The following is a 26,450-nucleotide window of genomic DNA, read 5'->3' as shown; positions in this document are numbered from 1 at the left end:
CGAGGGTTAACAGTATATGATTTAAGAGCTTCCTTATTCAGAGCTGATACATATGTTGCCTAACTGGCTTCCTATTCCACCAACCACGCCTTCTTCTACACTGAAGGTGGATCAAGCATATTTGATAAACTCAAAAAGGAAACGGAGACAGACATACAGTACCGTCCTGCATTTAGCATCAGATAACTGCATTCACACAGGTAATGAACCCAAAGGTACGTGAGAGTGTTGTGTTGCAAAAGTCTCCTGTCAAACTGAGAGAAATGTAGATGTGAATTGTAAAGCTGACTTTGGTAAATAAATCCTCTGCTGCTTCTTTGCAGCCTTGAAACATTCTTAATTGAAAAATGCAATGAAAAGACTGAAAAGTACTTGATACATTTGTATTTTTTGCTCAGTTCTCTCTCTGATAATGGCAACTTAACAGTGCAAAATGCGACTTTGTTTCCCTGCGTAAATATTTAGTCAATGTCAGCTTCCCATTAAGGTCAAACTCTTGTGTGTTATTTTTATCTGTAGAACATTTACTACTGGGTTTACAGGGTGAGTGAATGGTAGTTTAGACCCAAAACAAAAGATTTATTTTGTCAAAATGCTCACCAACTATCAAAACAATTAACTGGGGCCACTATCCAAAACAAAAGCGAGTAAGATAATACAGGGTTGTAGCCACGAGGCCAAGCAGCACCTCCGTACCCAAGTCAATCGACTTAGAGGCTTGAAAATACTGTAAAATCGTCTATTGATCTGGATATTTTTTCATGTCCATTTTATTTGACATTACATTTTTTGTAAATTCATTTGTTCATTTTAATTAATTAGTTGTGTTTCTCTGCATGATGGTCTAAAAGCTGATTTCTAAGAGTTTTCTCTCCTCTACCAGGAATAAAATCTTGTTAAATAGCTGTAATAATAATGATAACCTTTATTTATACACTGCCAGTTTATTTGGCACACAAAAGTGTTATGCAAACCAAAGAGCCCAGCCCACTATAAACACAAATACCGTTGGAGTGGTGAAACAAGACATGAACATAACCTGAATTTCAACTAAAGAAGTTCATGTTTAGTTGATCATCATTCATTTAAATGAGGTGGACAAAATATTAGAAACACCTCTAATTCGAAACAGCTCAACAGCAGAACAAACTAAATCCTCAAAAAGGATCAAAAGGTGGAATCAACACCTCTCTAACATCATAGCCTTTATGAAGTTAGGGTTAGTTGCATGACTGTTGTATTAGTTTTAGCTGGTGCACCTAATAAACCGGAAACTGGGTGTACGTGTTACGGGGTTACAAAGTGCTTTACAGACAACATGCCAGATATAAAATCTTAAGAGAGTCTGAAGACTGCAAAAGGGTTTGTGCTCTTGAATCCAGGCTTTTTAAAATATAGTGTCAGGTGTGTGTGTGTGTGTGTGTAGTCAAAATCAGCAGTTGCATTTCTGAGAGAAGTTTCCTGCACACTGAGAAAAAAAACTTAAACTGAGGGAAGAAAAAAAAAGTTCTTCAGATGCAAAAAGAATACATTTATTTATGTGCAAAAGGTGACACAAATCTGACAAACTGACGATTCGGTCAAAGGACCATCGTTTTATCACCTTCCGCACATGAAATAAATTGATTATTTTTGTACCCGAAGAACTCTTCATTTTTTCCCCTCAGGCTGCAGGCAATTTTTCTACGAAATAACTATAAAAAGAAAATGTGCACAGATATATGCACAGATTTAAAGTTCATTCTTCACCTTGGAAACAGCAGTTGACAAAAATAAAAAAATTATTACTGAGTGGATCTAGTGGTTTTGTCAACTGCTGTTTCCAAGGTGAAGAATGAACTTTAAATCTCAACTTTTAAGCCAACATGGACGAAAGGTCCTCAGAAGAAATAAATCAACAATTCTGTGACAACTGGGCAAACTCCATCTATAGAAGATTGTGTGATATAGGGCTGAACGATATGCAAAAAAAAAAAAAATCATATTGCAATTATTTTGATAGATATTGCGATACCAGTCATGATTTAAGTGGGAATGGTATTTTTTTTATTTAATGTTCATTGAAAAAAAATATTAAAATGATGTGAGTTTTGCTGGGGTCTGTACCAAACAAGCATGTTCCCTTACATCTGGAGAATATGATTTGTAGGCCAGGGCGTCTCTGTAGCACCACAATGCTTCATTTATAATGGTATATTGTGATACATTTTACCTTTATCAAAAAATTGCACTTCAGAATCGCTACTAAAGGGACATTGGGGTGTTTCAATAGAAAATATGTAGTTTAAAAAAAGTCTTTATTTCAATTAAATTTTATGCATTCAATTTTATTTACATAGCACCAAATCATACTTATTTATGTATCTCTAAGCCTAAAATTAGTCAAACGTCAGGACACTGTATGAAAAATATTGCTGTTCCTGTCGCGTGTGCCGTATAGTGGTATGTGGACCCAAAGGCAGATGACCAGGAAGCGGTATGAGATGAAGTAGCCAGATGGCTACAGTGTTTATTGGGGGTGATGTGGTTTACTGGCAGGTACAGGAAGACAGGTAACAAACAGGCAACAGGAAAATGGGTTACCGGCTGGCAGTGGTGGTCCAATGTAGCTAAACAGTCCAATAGGGAGCAGGTAAAGTACAAAAGCCAGACTACAACCAAGGTCCACGAGAGACGAAGAATCCAAAGCAGAACTCACAGTAAGAATATTGGGGAATTGGGCACAGGAACCAGGTACAACAAAAGTGCACCAAACGGCAACATACACAAAATGTCAGGAACACTCACAAACCAGGAATAAAACTCACGATAGGCACAACATCAGACAGGAATCACCATGAAGTAACAACAATAACCCAACACTGAACAAAGACAGAGACCCGGACTAAATACTCTAGGGGAGGTGAGACAACGAGACACAGGTGCAAACAATCAAGGAAGGGCCAACAATCAAAACTGGAGGGAAAGCAAACAAAACTATAACAGTCCCCTTTTAAAATCCAAAATGTGTAACTTTTATTTATAAAATCTTAACATCCCCACTTCAGATCTCCATTTTCCCAGAAAATAAATATCTAGCGCATGCTCTTTGTGCCCTCTCGGCCCTGAAGCAGTATCCTGTACAAGTCATTTCCCAACACAAATAACTGTAATATTCATATAAGATAATATTCTCTGAGCGACTTAGAGTGTGACTGTGCTACAGAGTGTGAGCATATATAGCTACAAAGAGCATAGCTCTTTGAGCCTTATGTATTAACATACAGTCTAGTCTGAGTACCTGGGCTCCATTTCCTGGTTGAGATTATTGTCACTACTGTGAATCAGATTGTTCTAGTGGGTGAGTTGACAGTCAAATCGGTTGCAGACTGAATGACAAGCACATGTTTGGACAAGTTTGTTTGTAAAATTTGCAGTCCTTCAGGAAGCTTGACATTCCTGGATTGAAGGCATTGCTAACTTCAGCTCATCTTTTGTTTTGGTTTGTTTCGGTTATTTCAGCTTCCTTGACAGATTTTTTCTGCAAGCCTTGACTGGAAGACTGGCTTAAAAAAAGGAAAAGAAGATCCTGGTAACTATGGGACGCTGTCTCCATGCAGACACAGGAAATGTTTAAATAAGGTATGAGCAGTAGGGGCTCATTTGGAAAAAGGGTGATGTCATGTATTTGTTTGTTGCAGTTGATTTTCTTTTCCTTGTTCAGCCTTCAATAACTTTAAATAAATAACCACTATCAGGTTCATAGAAACGAAACAGTGAGACACAGAAGAACAAAACTCTCAGTTTAGTACAAAGTAGTTTATTCTTCGGATTGCATTAAATACAATACAAATCTGGAATAGGAAGGGTCTGGATTCTGAATGCAGGACGACATTTCTCCCAGCATTGGTTTTTAAACCTTTCTTACTAAGCTCCTCATGATGGGATGTGATGTTTCTGGTTGGTCAACGATCAAAACAGGAAGTCACTGAAAGTCTCTGATTGGTTGTGAATTAAAGGCGGGATCATATGCCTTTACATTGTTACCCACTAGGAGGTGCTATTACACATGGTAACTTTCTTATGGGTACGATTCATGTGTCACTACTAAATGACACACCTGACGGCCTAAACTTTATTCTAGACTACTACAGAACAGGAGGATCCAGCAACATAGATACGATTCCTGGCAAAAGGACTTTCACTGTCTCTCCCCTGTGATATCGGTGCTAATCAGCTACTTCCCAGGCTCTACCCAACAAAACGGCCTTGGTTCTCACTAATGTTCGTGTGTTGTTTTCTGATCATAAATTCATTGCTTTCTTTGATTACAATGAAACGCATCGGGAAACGCAAACAATATGGTTGCTTTGATAAAAATAAATACATCTAGGTTATAAAAAGATTATGCACTAAACACAATTTCCTTCGACATGCGCACCAGTCAGAGTTTAGCAACATTTGAATTCAAATCTGATGACAGTTGTGGGGTTTTTTTCTAATGTTGCCAGCACTGTCAGTCAAATCTGAACAAACCACAGCCAAATAGCCATGATGAGTTTTTGAGTGTTAAATTCTTAATAAATAATAATTAACAATGTTTTTGTCTGAACTTAGCAGCTATAATAAATACTTTTATGTTAACAATATATCATATGACTACTTGCATGTGAAAAGGGTAATTCACCTGACTCTGCAGTTCCACTACGGAGCGTTTTAGCATCTTTCAGCTCATTGTTTTGGTTTTACAGTTCATAACTTTACTGTTTTGGTTCACTCTCATAGCGTTGTCATCGGCCACAGTTTTCAGCAAAAAAGCTCTAAAAACCCACTGCACGCTACCTGCTCACCACCAAATAGCAGACAGACACAGTTAGCGACTAGCTGGTGAACATAGTGGAGCATTGAGCAGCTAAAGAGTCAGATATTTCCCTCAGGAGTTGGTGGGGACCAAACCAAAGGTAAAAGAGAGTGAATATTGGACTTAAATTCATCAGGTGGTCAGAAACACAACTCCAAATGAAAGCTAATGTTGCTCCATAAGTGCTGGATGTGTAAATAAGCAAATGTTTGCTAACAAGTTTGTCAGTGTTGTGTTCACAACTTGTTTCTGCTGCCCCCAAGTCGCCAAAAAAGATCAGTTATTGCAGGTTTAACTTTGATTATTGCTTATTTAGTCATGAATATTTTATGTTATATAGAAATATGAGTTTTTTTAGTGGCTTTAATTTTAAAATGATGCTTTTCCCCCTGCAGCAGCAGAGCCTCCACAGTGCCCCACAGAACCTGCTGCACCTTTGGTTAAAAACTCTCCCAGACTGCACACTATGAATATCTCCATCCCCTCCATCCTGCTCGGTCTGGGAGGAAAATGTCTGTTCAACTGGACCCTTGTGTTCTTCCAGAGGAACCACATCTGCAAAAGCTTCCTGGGAGTTTTCAGTGTTTCCCTCGCTGTCGTCGACACAACCCTGACCCTCTCTGTCACCACCCTTCACATCCACGCTGATGGATACATCCTCCTCCTGGGCTCGAAGCTGACCATGTACCATGTATGTTTGCTTGTTCAAATCCTTGGACAAGTCTACAGTGCTCTGCAGTGGCCACTTGTAGTCCTGGCTGGTTTGGATCATTTCTGCACTGTCACTCGGAGGTTGCAACCCACCACCGCCAGGGCCAGATGGATTGTTTGCTTATTTGTGACCGGCCTCCTGTGGTTCCTCACTGCTCTCTATGTCTTCCTGCTATCTGACTTCATTCCTGTCTTGGAGGATGTGTCTTACAACCAGATTCACCAGTGCTGGGTCTTCCACACCTCTCAGAACCTGCAGGTTGCCATGTTGCTCCTCCTGACTCTGGGCTGTGTAACGCTGCATGCTGGGTGGAGCACACAATTATTAAAAAATCCTCCTCTGAAAGACCAAATCACAGACCGAAGTAGAACTCACTCCAGAGGAAGTGTTGTTCACCAGACTGTGACTATGTTTCTGAGCACATGGGCTCTATTCCTGTTTTTTCTGGCTGTGCTCCTCCTGCTACCTGTGGGAATACCTGCATACCTGGGTCTGAACATTGCCTGGCTCTGCTTCCTCAACAGCCTTCTTATAGCAGTCATTTTATGTGCAGTCTGTCCAGCCTCGCAGCAAGCACAGGGCTTGGCAGCAGTTCCTCCCGACAGCTTCTGTGAGTGGAGACTTTAATTTAGTTTGGCTGCAGAGGACAGAACATGACCGCACAAAGCAAATAATACACATAGGACATGCGTTAGAAGACGTGGAATTAGCCACTGAGACCTAAATGTCTTATAGGAAAAAAATAATTTGTATTTCTAGAGAAATGTTGTTGTTTTTGTAGTCAAGCTAGCTTTATGAATGTGGATCTGTCAGGTCCACCACTTTGGCCCAGACCAAAATATCTCAACAACTATTGGACGGACTGCCATGCAGTTTGGTCCAGACATTTATGGTCCCCAGAAAATGAATCCTAATAGGCTCATTTGAGATGAGCCAGGTCTGCGCAGAATCGTTCACCACACAATGCACGCCAGTTAGATTTGTGCCGGACTTGATCCCGACTTGCTCTGACGTCATGCACACGTGGGCAATGATAACCTCACGAGATCGAGGTAGCCGCAGTTTAGAGCCAGGCACCGCAGCTGCTCTCCACCGACTGCAAGACCCCCGGCATGATGGGAAACGCCTGGCTGTCGCCTGATGAAAGAGCTGATTGGCTTTACAAACACCACGTTTTGTAGAAAATCCAAATTTTCTGTGTAATTGTAATATTTAATGCTAGATTGTAGGATATTAGTCTCATGTTGCGCATCGAAGGTTTACTCTGTGATCTCTTGATAGATCTTGTGTGGTTGATAATAATAATACAAAGTTATTCATATAGCACTTATCAAAACAAGCAATTACAAAGTGCTTTACAAGGCAGACATAAAAAGGACAAAGGATAGAATACACACATTTCCACATATATATAATTACACACAAATATAAATAAATCAATAAATAAACATTATAAGAAAGCTTAATTACAGCTTGATAACGTTTGTCAGCCAGAGAAGTGGAATATGTTTAGTCCAAGAATTCCAGGTTATAACTATTGTCAAGCGACAGAAAACATCTTAATAACACAATAATAACACAAATGTTTGGAACAGAGTCTAATTAGTTCATCACTGAAGGAAACTTATGTCTTGTAGTCATAAGTGTTGCTTTTCCTCTCCGTGTGTAGCCTATGTATGTAGCTGTGAGAATGTTTGGACTGTTCAGATTTTTAAATGACTTTACATACATTTTCTATGTAGGCTATAATTATTCAATAAATATGACTTCCAAGGTCTAAAATCTGCCCAGTCATTCTCTGACCACTGTGAAAAGTAGATTAATTATTATTGTTTATTGTCCATCTTCATGGAAAAGTATGGGGATCTCTCCTGCTTCAACTTCATCAGCGATCAAAAACACATATACACGATTTCTTTAGCCATAATTATCTGAACGTGGTCTGCAAACTAAAGGCAGCCTACAGATGGATCTAACAGGATATAAATGTTTCTGGAACTTCCTGTATATTCTTTGAAGGCTGCTGGAAACTACAGAGCCCCCAAAAGGTCATGGCGAGAATTTTTTTGAGGGCTACTTTTTGTTCCCTCACAATACTTTTCTTCTTCCATTGCTTCTGAGCCATATGTCTATTTGTAATGGAAGGTATGAGTTAAGTTGATGCATGCAGTACTGTTTATGGAGACTTCACCTTATATGATGTCTATTGCAAAGAAGTTATCAGATTATTAAACATCTAGGTAGGAGTTGTATGTATGAGGAACATCAGTTATTGCTCCACACTTACAGCAACAGGCCTTCTACCAAAACCTGTTTCAGCATTAAAGGTTACTTTAATTTGTTTTGTGCAAAGAACAGACGACCTTGTGCAAAAACAAAAACTGAGATACATCAGGAATGCAGTTCCTGACACTTTTTGTAAGTGGTTTAATGCTGTCTGCTCTTTCTGTGACAGAACCAAAGACTCTGTTTGCAGCATTTCAGTCGCCTTCTTGTTTGAAACCGACAGCATCCTGCAGATCACCGTACTGCTTCCTTCTTCTAAGATCTCTTAAGAATTAGTTTAATTTTACTTTCACTAATTACATAACCATGCATGTCTTATTGAGCAGTAGTACTATATCAGCATACTTAATGCCCAGTTCAAAGTAAAGTTCAATGAGCTGATATACTGTTGCGTTGCGCTGGGAGCAGCAGAGTGGAAATAGACATGTAGCTCTAAAGGAATGGAAGAAGAAAATTTTGCGAGGGAACGCAAAAGTAGTCCTCCTCGCCATGACCTTTCGGGGGCTGCTTAACAGCAGCTTTTTGTCCCCGCCCGCTGCTGCTGCCGCCTGATCTCATCCATTTTCCAGGCGAGGCGAAACAAGCCTAATGACTTTGGTGCTCCCCTGACTTCTCATCTAGCACCACCAGCAGGTCAAAGTTTTCACTTACCCAGTGACCTGTCTCAACATCTCAACATTTACAAGACAGATTGGCACAAAATTTTGACATTCATGGTTCCCAAATGAGGAATCTTACTGACTTTGGTGATCCCTTGACATTTAATTTGCCACCATGAGGTTGACATTTGTGATTCTGAGTGAAATCTATCAACAACTATTAAATTGATTAATTAAAGGATGAATTGTGATAAGTTTGGTGATCCCATAAATTGGCACAATCATCAAGTTTTTCAGATTCAGATAGATTTTTGACTCAAGACCATGATTGCATGGTTTGGAAAAACTTACAATATGATCATAACAGAACGATGGTATAGGCAGGAATAAAGTTCAACAAATTACTTAAACAAAGGTAGAACATTCTTCAAGAAGGCACCTAATTTACAAATAACTTTTGGCTTATCTGACTGTGATAACAAAATTAATTTAAACATTAGTCAGATAGTTTAAATAATACTTTGGCAAGTACTTTTCCCAATAAATCATTAACATTCATTCATTTTAGTTTGTTCAATATTGAGCTGCAAAACTAATGATATTCCCATCAGCCTCAGTGCTGCTTTGTGTTAATCACAGGTGCTAATCAGCAAATGTCTCCACGGTGCTGCTTCAGATTGTTTTCCAGGAAAACGGCAGCCTTTTCTCTGCAGGTGAGACAGGAAACTCCAACAACAAGGCAAAGAGGAACTGTCCACCTCTCTTGAAACTGTCTGTGGTCCAGGTAAACTTCCCTTTTAGGTTTAGAGCAGCCATTTTGGTGTCAGTTGTGCTGTTGGACTTTATTTTGCAGCCATGCTAGAAAATTAAATGATTACTCTAAAATAAGATGTACAATGGAAAATCTAAATGGAAAAAAAAGATTTTGCAGGCCAGATTTAATAATAAATTTGGGGTCTAATTAAATAGTCTCTGCTCTACATGTTACAAATATAGCCAGGAAAAGATATCAGAAGATATACTTGTACCATATTCAGGGCTGCCATTGTGGTTACTGAAATTATTGATTAATCTGCCAAATATTTAGATTTATTGATTAATAATTTATGAAATGCTTGTTTTGTGCCAACAACAATGTAAGATATTCACTTTACTGTCCTATAAGACAAAGAAAACCAGGAAATCTTTACATTTGAGAACGGAACCAGCAGATTTAGTCATTTTTCCATGAAAAATTACTGTAATCGATTATCAAAATCAAATCGATCTAAAGTTATCAGAATGGCTCTGGAGATAGCATTTTTGAGAATTTTTACCCCTCTTCCTTTTACGTTTGCGCACACCACGGCTTCAGTGCGTTCATATTCTTTAAATCAGCTGTACAGCAGTATACAGCTGCTGCTGCTTTCTCTCCTGAAATTTACATTCATGCTAAAGTTAAAACCACATCAGCAGCTCCTGTGACTTTCAATTCTTGTGCAAATGTGTGAAATCAAAAAGGAAGTTATCAGTATAAAATCAGCATGACAAGCAGATAAGAAAGGCAAAAGACAACACTGGTTTGACACTACAGAACTTTACTTGAATTTGATCCAAGTTCATTGTCTATACAGGGTATATTTACAAGATCTGAAATCAGGGAAGGGCAAAAACAGAAAGAAAAAGAAACACTAGATACAACTGAGGTATTAGCTAAAAGCATTTACAGGTATGTAATTTACTAGTAAATATCAATGATAAACAGTTAGAGATGCAGTGTCTTCTGCTTAAAAAACATCTTTTTATATCACAACATGAGGTAGGAGAACAGTGTCTCGATTCATGCAAGAACAAAAGTCTCATTACACTGTAGTATTGGCAACGTAGTATGCAATGGTCATACACAGACACTGTGTTTCATGTTTCAGAACAGCACTGAGGAGGAAAAGGGGTTCTTTTTAGCTAAGCCATGAATATTTTTTTAATCTATAGCAGGATGTGTATAAATTAAAACATGGTGTACCTATTTTTAGTAACCAGTGACCTGTGTTATCAATCACCAATGCAGCCCTACTTCCTACTTCTCCCACACTGGCATAGAATAATTACTGGCTGAAAGTTGTGCACCCAACTACAAAGCATACCACCTGAAACAGTTCAAAGGTCACCTTGGATTTGTTTACTAGTTTTCTTCACATAGTCAGGAGGCAATGGGTATATAAATCCTGTATTCAAATGTGTCCACACGGTACAGCTCCACTCCTTTCATCTTGTTTTTGTCAGTTGGGCAAACTTCACACCTGTAAATATTCTGTGTACAAAGCATATCCAAGTTCTCATAACACTCCAAAAAGCAAAAAGGCCCAGCACACCGTGTTACAAGGGAGTTTTCTCCCCTTTCATTTACATTTAGTCCTTTTTTCCATTATGGTGTTTAATAAAAATAAGCTAAACAACGCCCCCTTGTGTATAAAATGCAAATTACACAGAAAGTAAGATTACAGCGATAACCGATTCGTTATCTGCTAATGTGATGAGTTAAAATGATTTTTTTTTGTTTTTGTTTTTTTTATTCTGCTGAAGAGGTAATTAAGTCAATAAAAACGAATACTGATTATCTTTTGAGTGATAACACATCCAGACAAGGATATATGATCAGAATCAGAAAACATAACACATTCAGAGCTACATGAGCAAGTTTTTCTCTTTCCCTTTATATAGCTGCTGTGCTTCAGTCAGACATGGGAGGCCAAAACACACACTCACTCTCTCTCTCTCTCTCTCTCTCTCACACACACACACACATAATTTCCAAATTAAACTAGGCTACATTTTATGTTCTTCATTATCTAACTTTATATTTAGCCAACCTCTAAACCAATAATGATATAAAACTTGCACATGTTCAGTGTTCATGCATATGAGCCATCTCAATAGTTTGTGCATTATGTGGAAGGAAACATCTTTCTTTTCTTTTTTTTGAACAGATAGATAGAGTGGTCCGGTGACAAAACATATGGGGCAGCAAAACATGCAAAAAAAATCATTTTTAGTTTGTTTTCTATTTTCCAAAAATGCACAAATGTTCTGTTTTTAATGGGGGTGGGGGGTTAACAAAGAGGGAAAAGCTCATTACATTACATTAAACAGTCCGTCAAGATGAAATGCACAAAAAACAAATGCATCAGTTCAGAAAAGGGGGAAAAGTGTATAACAAAGTTTTTTTTTTCCTATTTTGCCTTTGTCCTGCATCATGTCTCAATAAACCATGCGTTTCACTCCCCCACATCCACTCGACAAAAGCCAAGTTCTGATATCTGCAAAGATCACTTTTTTTAAAAAAGAAAGCAAAAACATCTGAAGCCTTAGTTCGGGTCCAATTTATAACCTTTTGAAGATTTTTCATATAAGAACAGTTAATATATTAATGACTACTGTATTTACAAAGTGAATATAAATCTTTAGTTAATACGTTAAATATTTTCTTTCATAATTTCAATAAAGGTTTAAATGGAACAACAGTAGAGTGTACATTTGCGGCATGAGTTTGATTTTACTGGCTTGCACCTGCACCTGCTTTTATGACAATCAACAAACCACAACTGTACTCTGCCCAGTCTTTAAGATCTGTTATTGTAAAGGGAAGCTGTGTAAGAAAATCTGCATTGAACAGGATGGAGCACAGTGGAATGTCTTATCAATTTGCATTTATAGCAGATGCATAAAAAAAGCTCAGCGGTTAGCTGAGGCCGATCCCCTTCTCTTTTTAAACAATTATTTACACACACACACACACACACACACACACACACACACACTTGCTTACAGGGATCTCCTTAGTGGCAATAAAAAGCGCTTTCGCCTGGCAACTGACACAATAAAAGTCCTTTTTTCCTCTGGCTGGATGTCGGCTCGCTCTCCTGGGCATCTACAAAACACTGCACACCCCCAGCTGATCTGGCACTGGAGATGGATGGACGGGTATGTGTGAGTGAGTGACGGCTGTTTTGTGGGAGAGGAGGAGGGAGGGAGGTTGTTGAGAGATGTGGGGATCCTGTACAGTTTCGCCCGAGGGTGGGCAGAGGCCCCCAGACAACAACAGCTGCCCCCATTCTGACGGCACAAAACAAAAAGCGTTCCCTCTGTACCTCCGGCGTCTGGGCCACCCAGCCTGCCGCGGGGAAGAGTGTACCAGTCCCCCAAGCGCTCCCCTCAATCCTCGCCTCCCCTCGCTTCCTCTCCCTGCCCGGTGCTGTTTGTTCAGCCAGGCAGAATAACGTGAAGCAGGGGCCAGACCTGAGGCCCAAACCCTGGACTAACTGCTTTCACCTGCGACCCACATTCTTAACTGACCCTCTAACAAACAGGGTGGGGATAAACCCGTCTGCTAACAATGAAGTCAAATGATACAAAAAAAGAAAGTCCAGAAAACAGGGACAGACTGGAGCTTTGATCATCTGCCAGTAACGCTGGGACCATTGTTCTGCCTGAATGCCTGGACTGCACTGTCACACTCGAGTGTGTGCGGGCATGCAAGGATGTCGTATGTATTATGGTAACACAGTACAGCTACCGCACATGTGAGACTCTGCCTTTCTTCTTTCTTAGAAAAGCTACACTGGCTCAATCAGCCCCCATGTCCAGACACATTCCTTTCCCAGGGGATTCTGGGGGAGGAGAGCGTGTTAAGTGCATAACACTATTTGTGAGCTTCTTCATGCCAAGCCGGAAACAGCACAGTGTTTCCTGTCTAGCCCAAAGTGGGTGTAAAATAACAGTGTTTAGCAGTTTCCCAGCAGAGGGCAATGGCGCTAGCGTACAGCGGTGGAAGGTTCAAGGCCTCCTGGGGGGGTAGCAGGTTAGAGGAGACACTGGGCAGCTGGTGGATCAACCGACAGACTGTTTGGTCTACAACAGGTGCTGCCCAGCAGAGTGAGGAGGACAACTAGTCTGTGTTAGGAACAGCTGGGGTCCAGGCCAGACGATTTGCTAGCTAGCTACCTTGTGGGGGTCACACTCAAAACACTCATTTCAAGTTCAGCGTCACTATTGGCATATTTTCATGAGGTTTTGCGACATCTGTTTTTTTTTTGTACAGTAAAGGTCTTTCTCCTCCATATAGATTTGATGTTTTAACATGTTGTTAGACTTTTCTTTCTGTGTTTTATAAGGAGCAATAGGACATTTCAACTATATTGAAATGTCCATGCAGTTTCCTGCAGTCGCTGGTACTTGAGCATTTGGGCTGTACATACAGAGAGACAGAGAAGGGGCACGCAAACCAGGCGCCATTATGTGTCCGTGGGCACTGGCTGTCGTGCCAGGTAGTAGCATGGAGAGATGTCCGTGAGGCTGAGAGGAGTCTGTGTGTCGGAGCTGAAGTCTGAAATCTCCAAGTCATTAGCTTCACAATCCAGAGAGAGCAAGAAGGGATGGGAGAGGAGGGTGACAATTGTGGGGGAGAAAAAAACAAAACAGTGATGGGTTGAGTTGGTCTCTACTTGACCAAACTCCTGTCTGTGAAGCAGCTGTTTGTTCAATAAAAATTATAAATTAAATCAAAACATACATGCCAAAAAAATCTTTAAATACTGTTTAAAGAAAGGAGAGGGGAGCAAAATAAAGAATAATAAAAACACAACATAAAACTTTTCTTTTAAGTGATGTTAAATTACAAAAAGAAAAGTCCGTCCTACACTGAAATAAGAGGGGAGGGTGAGATGCACGACTTAAAAACAGGCTGAGGAGATGTGAAGCTCCTTTCTGCTTCAGGCTGATTTGTTTGTCTGTAGAGTTGGTGGGTGATTGGGGAGAGGAATGAGGGAGGGAGGTGCCTAGAGGGGTGGCAGTTACTTTTGGCCAGTCACTGGGGCCTCTGAGAAGGAGGAAGAGGAGGAGGAGGGTGGGGAGTGGGCGTTAGGGGGTACAGTGGAAGGGGTAAGAGGAGGAGAGGGGCTACCTCCCACCGTGCCAGACTGGGCCATCTGCTGCTTGAGCTGGGTGATTGTGCGCTCAAGCTTTTCCCGTGCCTCCCGCTCCCTGCGCAGCTCCTCCTGCAACTCCTCCCGGTCCGCCTCCGCCTGCTCCAGCCTCTGACGCAGCTCTGACAACTGGGAGGAGACAGACACAAAGACAGACATGAGGTCAATGTATCCCTACAGCACATTAGAAGACATTTAGTCTAACACCTTATCACATTTAACAACAGTCTGTCATAAAGTCATGGCGTGTAGTTCTAGACATATTAAAAGATTCTGTGATGACTAGGAATGATTCAGCAACACATAATACAAAAGTTCATTAAGATGTTTTTTATCTTAGCCCTCCTCTTCCTATAAGAGACTCAAAAAACACAGTGAGACGTGCAAAAAACAGACCCTACACAACATTTAGACAAACAGATAGCAGCTGAAAAGTAGCTAGCTAGTATGCTATCACAACAGACAGCAGTATAGCAGATAGGCTATCTACTGGTGTTGCACTGTATTTTGTGACTGCAGACAAAAGCTGATTGGAAAGACCATAATCCTCATCGTTTACTGCATCAGCCATCAGTGGTCACATTTTGATGCTCAGACATGGATTCTGACTTAACCTTGTTTACTACAGCCTGCTGTCATGAGCGATGTGCTGCTCCCAGCCAAAGACAGAACAGTGAAATGAGAATGTGATCAGTCAAACAAGAAAAGATATATAGAAACACATCTGTGACTGATAGATGCACTGCTGTGTTTTACTCGAAATTTGGGTAAAACTAGGAAATTCCTTAATACTCATAACCACACAAACACATGCAGGCCCCCTTTCCTAACTGGTAGACATCCTGCGTTTGATGCCAAGGGGAGTGGGGCAGGAGGAGCCGGAGCTTCAATAACAGACAGGAGGGGGATACTGCAGCCCTGAGCTCAGGCCAACATAACAGAACCTAACTCAAGATTAAGTCTAGTGGAAACCCAAACAAAGGCCCTGAGTGTGTGCATGTATGCATGCTTTCACACAATCTTCAACAACATAGTGACTCACATACACACAAGATTATTTAGTTGGGAAACTCTCAATCACAGACCAACTATGACCACATCTCCAGTGTCAAGATTTTGATAGAAAGCACTCTCCAATTCCCTTAGAGGAAATATGTGGGTGATGACTGTGTGATCTCAAGAGTTTTTTGCCACTATCTGATAGGAAAATTAGATAGGACCAATGGGAACTTACTAATGATAAAAGATTCATATAGTGGTTTATATTATATATTGTATACCTCACCCTGTTGTCTGAATGTGCTGCACCCTCTAAGTCCATACCTGTGCAGTGTAGTGGGCCTCTTGCTGGCGTTGTGCCCCTGGCTCGCAGGCGCAGGCCTGCTGTCGGAGCTGCTCCAGCCGGGTCTCCAGCTCCAGCTGTTCCTGGCGGGCCTGGCTGAGCTGCCGCGCCTGCTCGCTGTGCACCGCCTCCAGCTCGCAGCGCAGCTCCCGCTGCTCTGCGCTCAGCTCCCGTAGCCTCGCCGCCTCGCCCCCGCGCATCGCCTCCAGCTCCTGAAGACACAGAGACAGAGACAGAAAGTCAAGGGAAATAACAATAATAATGTGATACTTCACTGACCCCTGAAGAGAAAAATCCTTTACATTTCAGCCCCTCCACAGGGAGGTCAGAGGTCAGAATGCAGGCTTCTACTGCTTATGCCGCCCTACTGCGCAAATTCAGACAGAATCAAAAACTGTATGTACCTGACCTTTAACAGATTCAGTGGGATTATGTAGTCAAGGGCAAAAAAGACAAAAGCGGAAAAAAGGACAGACTATAAAATCAAAGTTTTGTGTACATATATTTAACTTATCTAGTATTTTGTTTATAACAATTTGCTTACATTTTATTCTGTCAGACATTTTATAACTAATATTTTCTAACTGTGATAATCTCATTTTAGAATACAAATGCAATTCTCTATGAATACAGTGACATGCTTCAGCAGTAGATGTGGACGTCACTATAATGTAGGAATGTTTTAATAATATACAAAATGTTATATATTAGTGAAACATTGTGATTTACATGAACTGGGGTGCTGAACCATCTGACACCAAAATTTGAACAGAATAGGCTTTTGGATTTTTTCAGGTGGTGGGATGGAGAGATGGAGAGGTCGTGGAAGGTGAACATCACCTTCACATCTGTGTCAAGGACACTTTTAATAGGCAAAGACAGTTACGGTCTAGTCAGGAGCTCATTTATCTTGGTCTTTGTTCTTTCCGACCGCCAACTCACCATTTCCAGCTGCAGCTGCTTGTGCAAGGTGGAGTTGAGCTTCTCCTGCTGCTTGCTGTACATCTGCATGATCTCCACAACAATCCTGTCCTTGTCGTCCTCCTGCCCCCCCACCACCACTGCAGCGCTGCTTGTGACCGAGCCCATGTCCTTAGCCACTACTTCCGTTCCCGGCGACAACAACGACGCAGGAGGAGGAGGAGGAGTGTGGGTGGGGTTGTGGGTGGCTTTCTTGCAGCTCGGGCTGCTTGTCTCCATGGAAACTGCCTGGGTTTGGCATTCCCGCTCGGTGGCCGAGGCAGCAGTGGCACGTTGGGATTTGGCCTCCTCGGCACCAGCAGTGACGGGAGGCGACGCATGAAGATCTGAGGAGGGGGGAAGAGGAGGATGAAGGAAGGAGTTTAAAAAAGGAGAGGAGAGGAGGGGGTTGAAAGACAGGAAGTACGAGCCGAGCTGGTGTACACTCCCGCCTACGCTTAGTAACACCCTCGCACAACCTCATAGAAGCTCACACCTCTTTCAGTGTGAGCACACACACAAGCAGAAGCACGGCATGGCAACAGCCGACGAACCAAACACTCAAACACAAATTCTGTGTGTGTGTGTGCTATTAGACACACAGAGAGAGAGGAATAAAGGGCCTTGTGTGGGAGCTGCGCTGCTCTGCGTGGGCTCCTCCTCTGTTCAAACTCTGGCTTGTTCCTTCACTGTGGCCTTTAAAAAAGGTGTACATCATGGGAAAAGGATCAAACAGGCTCTCACACACAAAGACACATGTGCACAGATGCTGCAGTGGGTAATGTGTAGGCTATGGTGTGTTTGTAAGTATAAGCGCACAGACAGAAAGAGAAGAAAAAATAGTGAAAGAGTGACAGAGAGAGCATAAGAACGGTGGGTTGTTCACCAGCCTTATGCACTCATACAGTATGTGTGGGACAGGAATCAGCATGCTCTGTACACAGCATGTCTGGCACTGGAGAGCACACTCATTTACTGACTTAAGCTGGCTTGTGCATGTGCGTACACACACATACTTGCTCTGCACAACACACACACACACACACACACACACACACACACACACACATACAATAACAGAAGCATACAGGAGTCAGTCATTTGGTGCTGGATCGAAAGGAAATAAGCAGAGGAGAGAGAGAGGGCGACAACAGAAAGAGTGAAAGGCACACAAACAGACTGGGAGAGGAGAGCGTTCAATGAGGGGGGAAAAAGAGAAGAGGAGGAGGATGATGATGATGATGATGATGATGATGATGATGATGATGATGATGATGATGAAGAAGGAGCCAGAGAAGAACGAGATGAGGATAGATTAATGGACTGATGGAAGAGGACGTGCGGGAGCAGACGGAGGATGGAGAAGATGTGGAGATAGCTGCCAGGAAAAATGGAGGGAAGAGAGACGGTTGGAGAAGAAAAAGGGGAACAGCACGCCTGAGAGAGAGAGAGAGACAGCCTGGCAGTCGGACGTGGCGTAATAATGGCAGACGGTCTCTCTCTCTCTCTCTCTCTCTCTCTCTGTATGTTAACAGGAAACAGATGTTAACATTGCCAAAGCAAGTGTGAAATAAAAACATACATAAACAGAAGAATTGTGATATTTAAATATATACAGATAAGTAACTTGAACTAAAATTTAACTTGTTAAAGTAAACGTTCCTTATTTCATTGAATGCTCTCTCTCTCTATCATATATATATATATATATATATATATATATATATATATATATATATATATATATATATATATATATATATATATATATATATACAATTAATTCAGGCTTAATATAAACACTTAAAGTGCACATAAAAACACAGAGAGCCTGAAGCAGAATAGTGAGGTGCCCCCAGAGTCTTTATGTGAAGGTCAAAGCATGATTATGTTATCATGTGCATCGCTGCAGGCTGCAATGTTAAGTGTGTGTGCATGAATGTGTTGAATGTAGGTTGTATGTTTACAGTAAACATGTGTCTCCTCTTTAAGTGTGTTACATGAACATGATCTGCATGTCTCTTCTGCTTATGTTGTATGTATGTAAATTTGCTCATGCTTGCTGTATGTGTGTCACGTATTTACAGTGATGTGAAAAAGTGTTTGCCCCCTTCCTGATTTCTTATTTTTTGTTATTATTAAGGGAAAACAAAACCCAAACCTACATGGCCCTGTGGTAAATAGTGATTGCCCCCTTAACCTAATAACTGGTTGGGGGAGACTTTGGAGTGGCCTAGTCAAAGTCCTGACCTGAATCCTATTGAGATGCTGTGGCATGACCTTAAAAAGGCAGTTCATGCTCAAACCCTCCAATGTGGCTGAATTACAACAATTCTGCAAAGAGGGCCAAAATTCCTCCACAGTGCTGTAAAAGACTCATTGCAAGTTATCACAAACGCTTGATTGCAGTTGTTGCTGCTAAGGGTGGCCCAACCAGTTATTAGGTTTAGGGGGTAATCACTATTTCACACTATTTTGTATTACTATATTTTGTTTTCCCTTAATAATAACAACCTTCATTTAAAAACTGCATTTTGTGTTTACTTGTGTTATCTTTGACTAATATTTAAATTTGTTTGATGATCTGAAACATTTAAGTGAATAAGAAAATAAGAAATCAGGAAGGGGGCAAACACTTTTTCACACCACTGTATAGTAGGCATGTGTCAGCTGTGTTTGTGTGTCTAATGTACATACATTGTACACAAAGAGTATTTATTAAATAATAATTAATAGGTAAACAAATATCAGTGTTATCTGCTTTTGGTTGTTTGTGGAAATCCTTTTATTTGAAATTGGCTCTAATAGCAAATTAAGACTAGAGCACATTCATATTTGAAAACAAAATCTTAACTCAAAGGCCACTTACTAGCTTTGTCCCAGAGCTTTCAACCAGAAACAGCTTCAGGTGAGATTTTTTTGATTCAAGCTACTGTCTTTGAGGTCAAAAACTTTCACACTTAATACTGTTTTATCATAATTTTGCTCATTATTTTATGGTCATTAATGTCACTGGGGACACATTACTTTAACCTCCTGTATCTATTATTACAACCGCGTTTTACTATACTATCATTCTTTATCTGTTTATACACCAGCCTCAACTTCTGAGTGCCAACAGGGGGAGTTGTAGTTGTTGACAAAAACATTAACGAATGCTTATATCTGCTTACAGCTACATTATAGTGTTTTATAAACCATTTATTAAATGTTTATACACTGCTTACAAATGTTGAATAAGGGGCATTTCAAACAGGAACTGGATGAATATAATTTGAAAATTGAATGGTTAGCACAGTTTTTAAGCGCATACATTATAGAATAGGCTATCAATTTCTTTTTTCCTTTAGAATTTTTTTTCAGTTCTTTAATTTTTGTTAGTATCCCAACCATTTTTATTGTCTTATTTTTACACTGCTAAATCACATGAAGTCGATTTCTGAACATAAAACTTCACTTTACCTGCTGTCTCATGTTTGATAATGTAGCAAGACTCTGGAGCATGTAGCTAATATTAGCTAGTTCTAAAGCAAATAATTTAATGGTCAAACTGGAAGCAATTTCCTGCCCTTTCATCTGTTTTCAGCTCTGCACTTTACAGTTTTTCACTTGCACAAACACAGTAATAATGAGTGTAGGTTTTTGCATTTACTTTCACAAGAAGGCCTGGTAAGAAAAGGTATTATTCTATTTTAGTATTATTAGATTTGAGTGCAGCATTTGACACAATTGATGATAATATAAAAATTAAAAGGCTTGAGAAGTGGGTGACTTCCTCGCTCAGTACTTGCCTGATTTGTATCAAAAGCGATGACAATTTTTTAGTATGTCTTGGGAACTTTATGTCTGGGAACGTTGACATCAAATTTGATCACATTTTACTTCTTGTCTATAAAGCCCACATGGCCTTGCTCCACAGTACAGTACCTCTCTGGCCTGCTTATCCAATATCAGACCTCTTAGGTCATCTGGCTCTGGCCTTCTGGTTGTTCAAAGGTTTAAATCTAAAGTTTAGTGATTTGGCTTTTAGTTTTTATGGTTGTAGATCCTGGAATACTTCACCAGATTGCATTAGATGTGCTCCAACATTAACACTGTTCAAAAAAAACAAAAACAGAAAACATGCCTTCTCCCTTGGAATGGAATGTGCGATATAAATAAAGTTTTGCTTGCTTTGGTGAATGTGTTTGTAATCTGAATCAATTTTCTGTATTGGCGTGGTAAAGTGGTATATGTTTGTCATTTAGCATGACTATAGTGTGTGTGCTTATTCAGTAAATGTCTATCCGTTTGTCTCTCTGTGTGTACTAATGGGTGTATATCATTACTGACCCATGGGTGGCTCGTCGTGGCCCAGCACTCTGCGGCTGTAGTGGTGTTTAAGCAGCGCTCCGAACATCTCAGGGCTCATCTCTGCCTCCCTCTGCAGAGACACGTTGGGAGCCACCATCTTATCGTATGTGTACAGGTAGTAACTAGGAGGCAAACAGATGAAGAAAGAAAACATTTAAGCACTGAACTGACCTCATATGTAGATAAATCTTTACCAATGTTAACCCTAAAACAAAAATACTGAACATAAAATAGCATTGAAAAGTAATTTTAATTAAATTCCAAGTTTTCCTCGATAACACAAAGGTGGGCTATGCTGCTAATTAAGTACATACTGAATCAAGTATCAGTTTGGTTTTTGTTAGCAGTGTCACCTTTCACATACTTCTGTCTTTGCAGTAAAGATCGTAAAATGTTACGAGTTATGGACTTTGCAATGCTGATATACATAAAGCAACATATACACCTGCAATAACTTATAAGGACCTTTTACCTCTACAGCAATAAAACACAGCTGAATAAGAGCAAAAGAACAACAGTCTACAGTAATTCCACCATCTGAAGACAGGAGCTGAAAACACAGTGTGGAATATGGATATTTCTTATCGTGTGTTTACAGGATTTCAGCCTAAACAGACCTTCGGCTTATCACAAATGTCCAGGTAGTGGGTACAACTGAGAGAGAGAGAGATAGTGCCTGGAGATGCACTGAAGTCACTGAGCTAACACTATCTGTCTATTCCTGGCTGCATGGTGGGAAGGAGAGAGAGAAATAGAGAAGCAGATGGAAGAGAGGAGAGAGGAGAGAGGAGAAGCTTTGAACCCCTCCCCCATCAGCAGCCCCCTTCAGACAGAGCTGGAGCTGTGAACTAGGTTAAGCATGACAGCTCAGTGGGGCTCTGCCTCTAAAACTACAGAATTACCAACTGAGCCTTGCTTCCTCTCCTCTGGATGGAAACTAAGCACTGCCTGCTCGCCTGAATGGGAATCTGAAACTCCTTCACATGAAACACCTAAAATGTGATTGAATAATGTAAGCCTGCCTCGTATTTGACAAGTGTACAGCTAATGGATGCTGGTCGTAACCCAAATACAACGTTAAGTGCTGCGGATGTCAAGCACAACGTTTGGCGGTAGCAGTTCATTGTTACTAACACTGCAGTGCCAAAGACACGTTCAAAACTGGTCTGCGTGGTTCGAGTGTGTAGCAGTCACGTGATGCTGGTAGGTGACCAGAACTCTAATCCTGCCAATTTGTCTGGCCTGACATCTGCGAGCCTCCACACAGTCAGTATGTCAGGGCAGTCATGTGTCGCTATGGCACCATAAACCATCTACTTCCAACTTTTAATCTGGGTCAGATTACTGTGTGAGCTATCAGAGAGCGCCATGTCCAAACACAGGCTGGTATGCTCAGGGGGATGGATGGAGGGAGGAACAGAGAACCAGAAGAGAGGAAATGAGGGCTTAGGGAAGAAAAAGGAAGGAGGGGGGGAGAGGAGTGGCACATGTGATGAAAGATAGAGGACAAGGAGGGAACAAAGCAGAAGAGGGAGCACAGCACCAGCAAATTAGCGATGGGAATTTAAATTACTGGAAAAAGAAACTTAAGTCAAACTGAAACTACAGTATCTGGAACAGAGGTAGCAGCCCCCTCCAAAAAACAATAACATTTTGAACAACTAGTACTTTTAATGTTCTCTAGGACAACAAACCAACTAACACTTGACCAACTTTAAACAACAAACTTTAAACAACTTAAATGCCACGAGTCTGTTAAAAAATCCTGCTCCTGCAAGAAGTCAGCTCAGACCTCTGAGAATGTGTAATGGCCATTTCTATATTTAAATAATCAAATCGAAAAAATAACCTATAGATAATCAATAATGAAAATAACTGTTAGCTGCAACCCTAAAATGACGTATTGGTGTTGTTTAATCAAAGTTAATGAGGTGTAGTACCTGGGATGGACCAGTGTGGGGTGTCCTGGCTCCTCCTTGATGTCCGAGAAAAGACGGTTGAACACCACAGTAGGTGGAGATGTTTTCCCCTGTGAAAAACAAAACACACACACACACATAAATAAATATCACACACCACAGCAACATTGTCTTTTAAGCTATTGTGTTACGGTTACAAAGCCACAGAATGGCATCGTCCATCTACATTTACTGATCTTTGCATGCAATTTTGAATAGATGAATGATCACAAGATGCACACCCACGTGTGTAGACACATGCATACACATGAATACATGGAGAGACGCAGCAGGAGGAGAAGGGAGTGTGCTGTACTGCACATGGTGGTCTTGGAGCCATAATCTAATAAAGCTAATATATGCATGCATACATGTGGATGAGGGATAATCCATCAGGCATCAGCTGAGAGTGTGTGTGAGAGAGCCTCTTCCCTGTGTGTGTGCATGTAAAGTTGGTGTGTGTGTGTGTGTGTGTGTGTGTGTGTGTGTGTTGCAATAGGGGTAGGTGAAGAGCAAAGCCTTTCAACTTCTGTATGAGTTAATTTGCTGACAGGTCAGAGAGGAGAAGCGTGTCGCTATGAATGGGTGAACATGGGGGGTGCCTGTCAGTCAGGGTGGGGGGTGGTGATGACCCTGAGTGTTGACCTGTGTGTAGAGGAGGGGGAAGAGAGGAGAGGATGTTGGAGCGGTACGAGGTAATGGAGAGATGGGGTGGATGGATACAGAGAGGGAACCGACAACTGACCTTTCTCGCAGGGTCGGCGTCGGCCAACTTGCTGCTGGGGAGGCAGAGATCTGCCGAGGATTTCCTCACCTGGCTCTCCTCGTCCTCCACTGCCTTCTGAAACACACAAACACGTGCCAAGGTTAAACGCAACAGAGAAAGAGAGCACCGAGAACAATTAAAATGATGCATGGACTCAGTCGCGGGAGACTGTGGGAACGAGAGGAGAGAAAGTGTTGAGAAAAAAATTACAACTGGTACCACAGAGGGTAAGGTCACAGACAGGAAAGATAGAAACAAATGGCATTTAAACGCTAGGAAATAGAGACAAATTACATCCAAGAGATAGAAAATGGAGACAAATGGCATTAAAAGTGAGCAGCTTGTGCGAGTGAGCTATGGCCTGAGCCTGCTGTGATACAGTGTCGGAGAAAACGAAGGCAGCAGGAAAATGAATAAGCTAAGAGTAGAGGCTGAATGAGCCCAGGGAGAAAAGCCTATGAATAAAACATAAGAAAAACTGAACTGATAGTTAACATGGCTACAACATGGCCTGTCATTATGTGCTTCTGTGCATGTGATTCACTGGTGTACATGCAACACGGTTGGAGTCAGCCTTTTGCTCAATGTGAGACATATTTTTTGTTGAATGTTTATGATTCATTGTGTCAGATTCGTACCCTCTGAGCCATGTGAGCTTAGTAAATACTGCTGGCGCTGCCTCTAGTTGTGTGTCCATGTGTGTCTGAGTCTATGTTTTTTTGAGCAAATCCAGGACACGCTCAGCAAGAGGCCACAAGCTGATGGAGTTGATGCTTATCTGCGGCAGACAGGCCTGACACTACACACAAGCCTGTCTGCTTCACACACACACACACTTTCAACCAAACTGACAGGTAGCTCAGGCACCAGAGGAACAAGACTTTCCAGCATCGCAATATGAACCGCTAGCTAGCCCACAGCAACAGACAGAGAGATGGAGACGGGAGGCGTAGAGAAGAGAGGAGAGGAGGGTGGAAGAAGAAGAAACAGGAAAAGAGGATAGAGAGGAAGAGAGAGAATTCAATGAGGATAAAAGTGCAGAAGCAAGGGAGAAAGGCAGTTTGTAGAAAGCATCAATAATTGACTTACTAGGCTTTTAAAGCCATCTATAAACGTTTATCCACAGAATGCACACACACACACACACACACACACACACACACACACACAGAGCTGAACACATAAACAGACAGCCTTTCATCAGCTGGACATAAAGATTTTCCTCTGCACTGTATCGGCTAAGAGACACTGTCATTACCAGCGCTAAACAGCCTCTGAACAATACGTCCAAATTACTGTGGCAGCTAGGTATTGGCCACCTAACACTCATACTAGCTACTAGCCTAGCAGCAGCTATATTTAGCAGCTTTAGCCAATATTATTTTCATAAAATGTAATTATTCACCTGTTATGCCTCATAATATGTGTTTTATTTATAATTTAATTTTAGAATTTATTTATTGAATTATCATATTTCAGACTCACATACGCTGGCCTGTTTGCATACCAATGCATGCACATAACACCTTCACACACAAAGTCAAAACTTATACTCTGTAGGAATAGTTCATGTAAAAATGTATTACTCTTTTAAGTCATTTATGAAGCAAAATAGCTTCTCTAATGTGAGGATTCGCTCCTTTTCTCTGATTTATATCTTCACATTAGGTGATGGAAATTTATTAGGGGCATTTTACACTGTTTTGTGACATTTTTAGAGACGAACGATTAATTCCAAAAAGAAAAAGATTAATCATTAAGTAAAAATACATGTTAGTTGCAGGCCTACTCTTAAGTCTCCTCCTGTGACTCCCTCTAAAATGAAAATCACAAAGCTCCTTACTTAACAAACATAATAATATTGTCTCAGCTTGGAAAGAAAAAAACATATTTCCAAAAAAGTAAAAAATATATATATATATATATATATATATATATATATAGATATAGTAATTGTACTGTCTGCATCTGCACCTGCTTAAGTTACCTTTTCTGTTATGTCTCAAAGACAACAAGACAAAACAACTACTACTAGTCCTGATTTGTGTATGTGTGTGAATTCATCTGTACTGTATGTAGGGGATAGTCCCTTATTTCCAAGGGCATGGATGAATGAGCATGTGCATGCAAATGTAATAGGCTGGAGCCATATGCGTTGCCAGGTGCATCTGTGTGTGTGTGTGTGTGTGTGTGTATATATAGAAGGGGGGCTTGTCCGATTTACAAGCGCTTGTGGTTGGTGTTTATTGCTTTTCTTCCTCCAGAAGGCAGCACTGCAGCACTGCAAGAGGAGGGAGTGGGGGGGGGCAGAGATAGAGGGAAGGTTGAATTGACAGAAACAACAATAAACCCACTGCAGTGGCGTGGAGGCGAACAAGGTCCTCGCTGGCTGGATTCCCTCCGATATCAAGGTTGTTTGAATGTGTGTGTGTTGATGGCATTCTCTACTACTACTGATCTAAAATCACTCCCCCTGCACAAGTCTGTGTATGTATATGTGTGTGTGTGTGTGTGTGTGTGTGTGTGTGTGTGTGTGTGTGTGTGTGTGTGTGTGTGTGTGTGTGTGTGTGACAGAGGGAGAGAATGGGGCCAAAGTGACATTAACACCAGGTCATCCAGAGGTCTTTCATCTGCTTGACCCCCATGACAGCAAATGCTGTGCTGATGAGACATG

The 26,450-nt window shown here is 41.0% G+C and overlaps 2 protein-coding genes across 6 annotated transcripts in view; one reads left to right on the top strand and one right to left on the bottom strand.

The window, feature by feature from the left end:
• The first annotated feature begins 79 nt into the window (after positions 1 to 79).
• On the top strand, positions 80 to 7,334 carry gpr160 (G protein-coupled receptor 160). 4 transcript variants are annotated; one of them, XM_044221041.1, is made up of 3 exons: positions 96 to 200; positions 3,502 to 3,621; positions 5,236 to 7,334. In XM_044221041.1, exon 3 carries the CDS (start codon positions 5,307 to 5,309, stop codon positions 6,177 to 6,179), a length of 873 nt encoding a protein of 290 aa, XP_044076976.1. In that variant the 5' UTR covers positions 96 to 200; positions 3,502 to 3,621; positions 5,236 to 5,306; the 3' UTR covers positions 6,180 to 7,334. The 4 variants fall into 4 exon arrangements, with proteins under 4 accessions (XP_044076979.1, XP_044076976.1, XP_044076978.1 ...); XM_044221043.1 differs by having other exon boundaries at positions 119 to 215; XM_044221044.1 differs by lacking the exon at positions 3,502 to 3,621 and having other exon boundaries at positions 80 to 200.
• A 2,663-nt stretch (positions 7,335 to 9,997) lies between these two features.
• skila (SKI-like proto-oncogene a) overlaps positions 9,998 to 26,450 on the bottom strand; it is a 35,931-nt gene continuing 19,478 nt past the window's right edge. For both annotated transcript variants that reach the window (XM_044221039.1, XM_044221040.1), the window contains exons 3-8: positions 23,756 to 23,851; positions 22,993 to 23,081; positions 21,032 to 21,174; positions 16,682 to 17,046; positions 15,721 to 15,951; positions 9,998 to 14,526 (exon numbers count right to left, since the gene is read on the bottom strand). In XM_044221039.1, the coding sequence (XP_044076974.1) occupies positions 14,266 to 14,526; positions 15,721 to 15,951; positions 16,682 to 17,046; positions 21,032 to 21,174; positions 22,993 to 23,081; positions 23,756 to 23,851 (1,185 nt within the window). In that variant the 3' untranslated portion in view covers positions 9,998 to 14,265. The remainder of the gene's footprint in view (positions 14,527 to 15,720; positions 15,952 to 16,681; positions 17,047 to 21,031; positions 21,175 to 22,992; positions 23,082 to 23,755; positions 23,852 to 26,450) is intronic.

This window comes from Siniperca chuatsi, linkage group LG13 (assembly GCF_020085105.1).
Source record: "Siniperca chuatsi isolate FFG_IHB_CAS linkage group LG13, ASM2008510v1, whole genome shotgun sequence".
Lineage (NCBI taxonomy): Eukaryota > Metazoa > Chordata > Actinopteri > Centrarchiformes > Sinipercidae > Siniperca > Siniperca chuatsi.
This window is presented reverse-complemented; position numbering and strand designations above follow the sequence as displayed.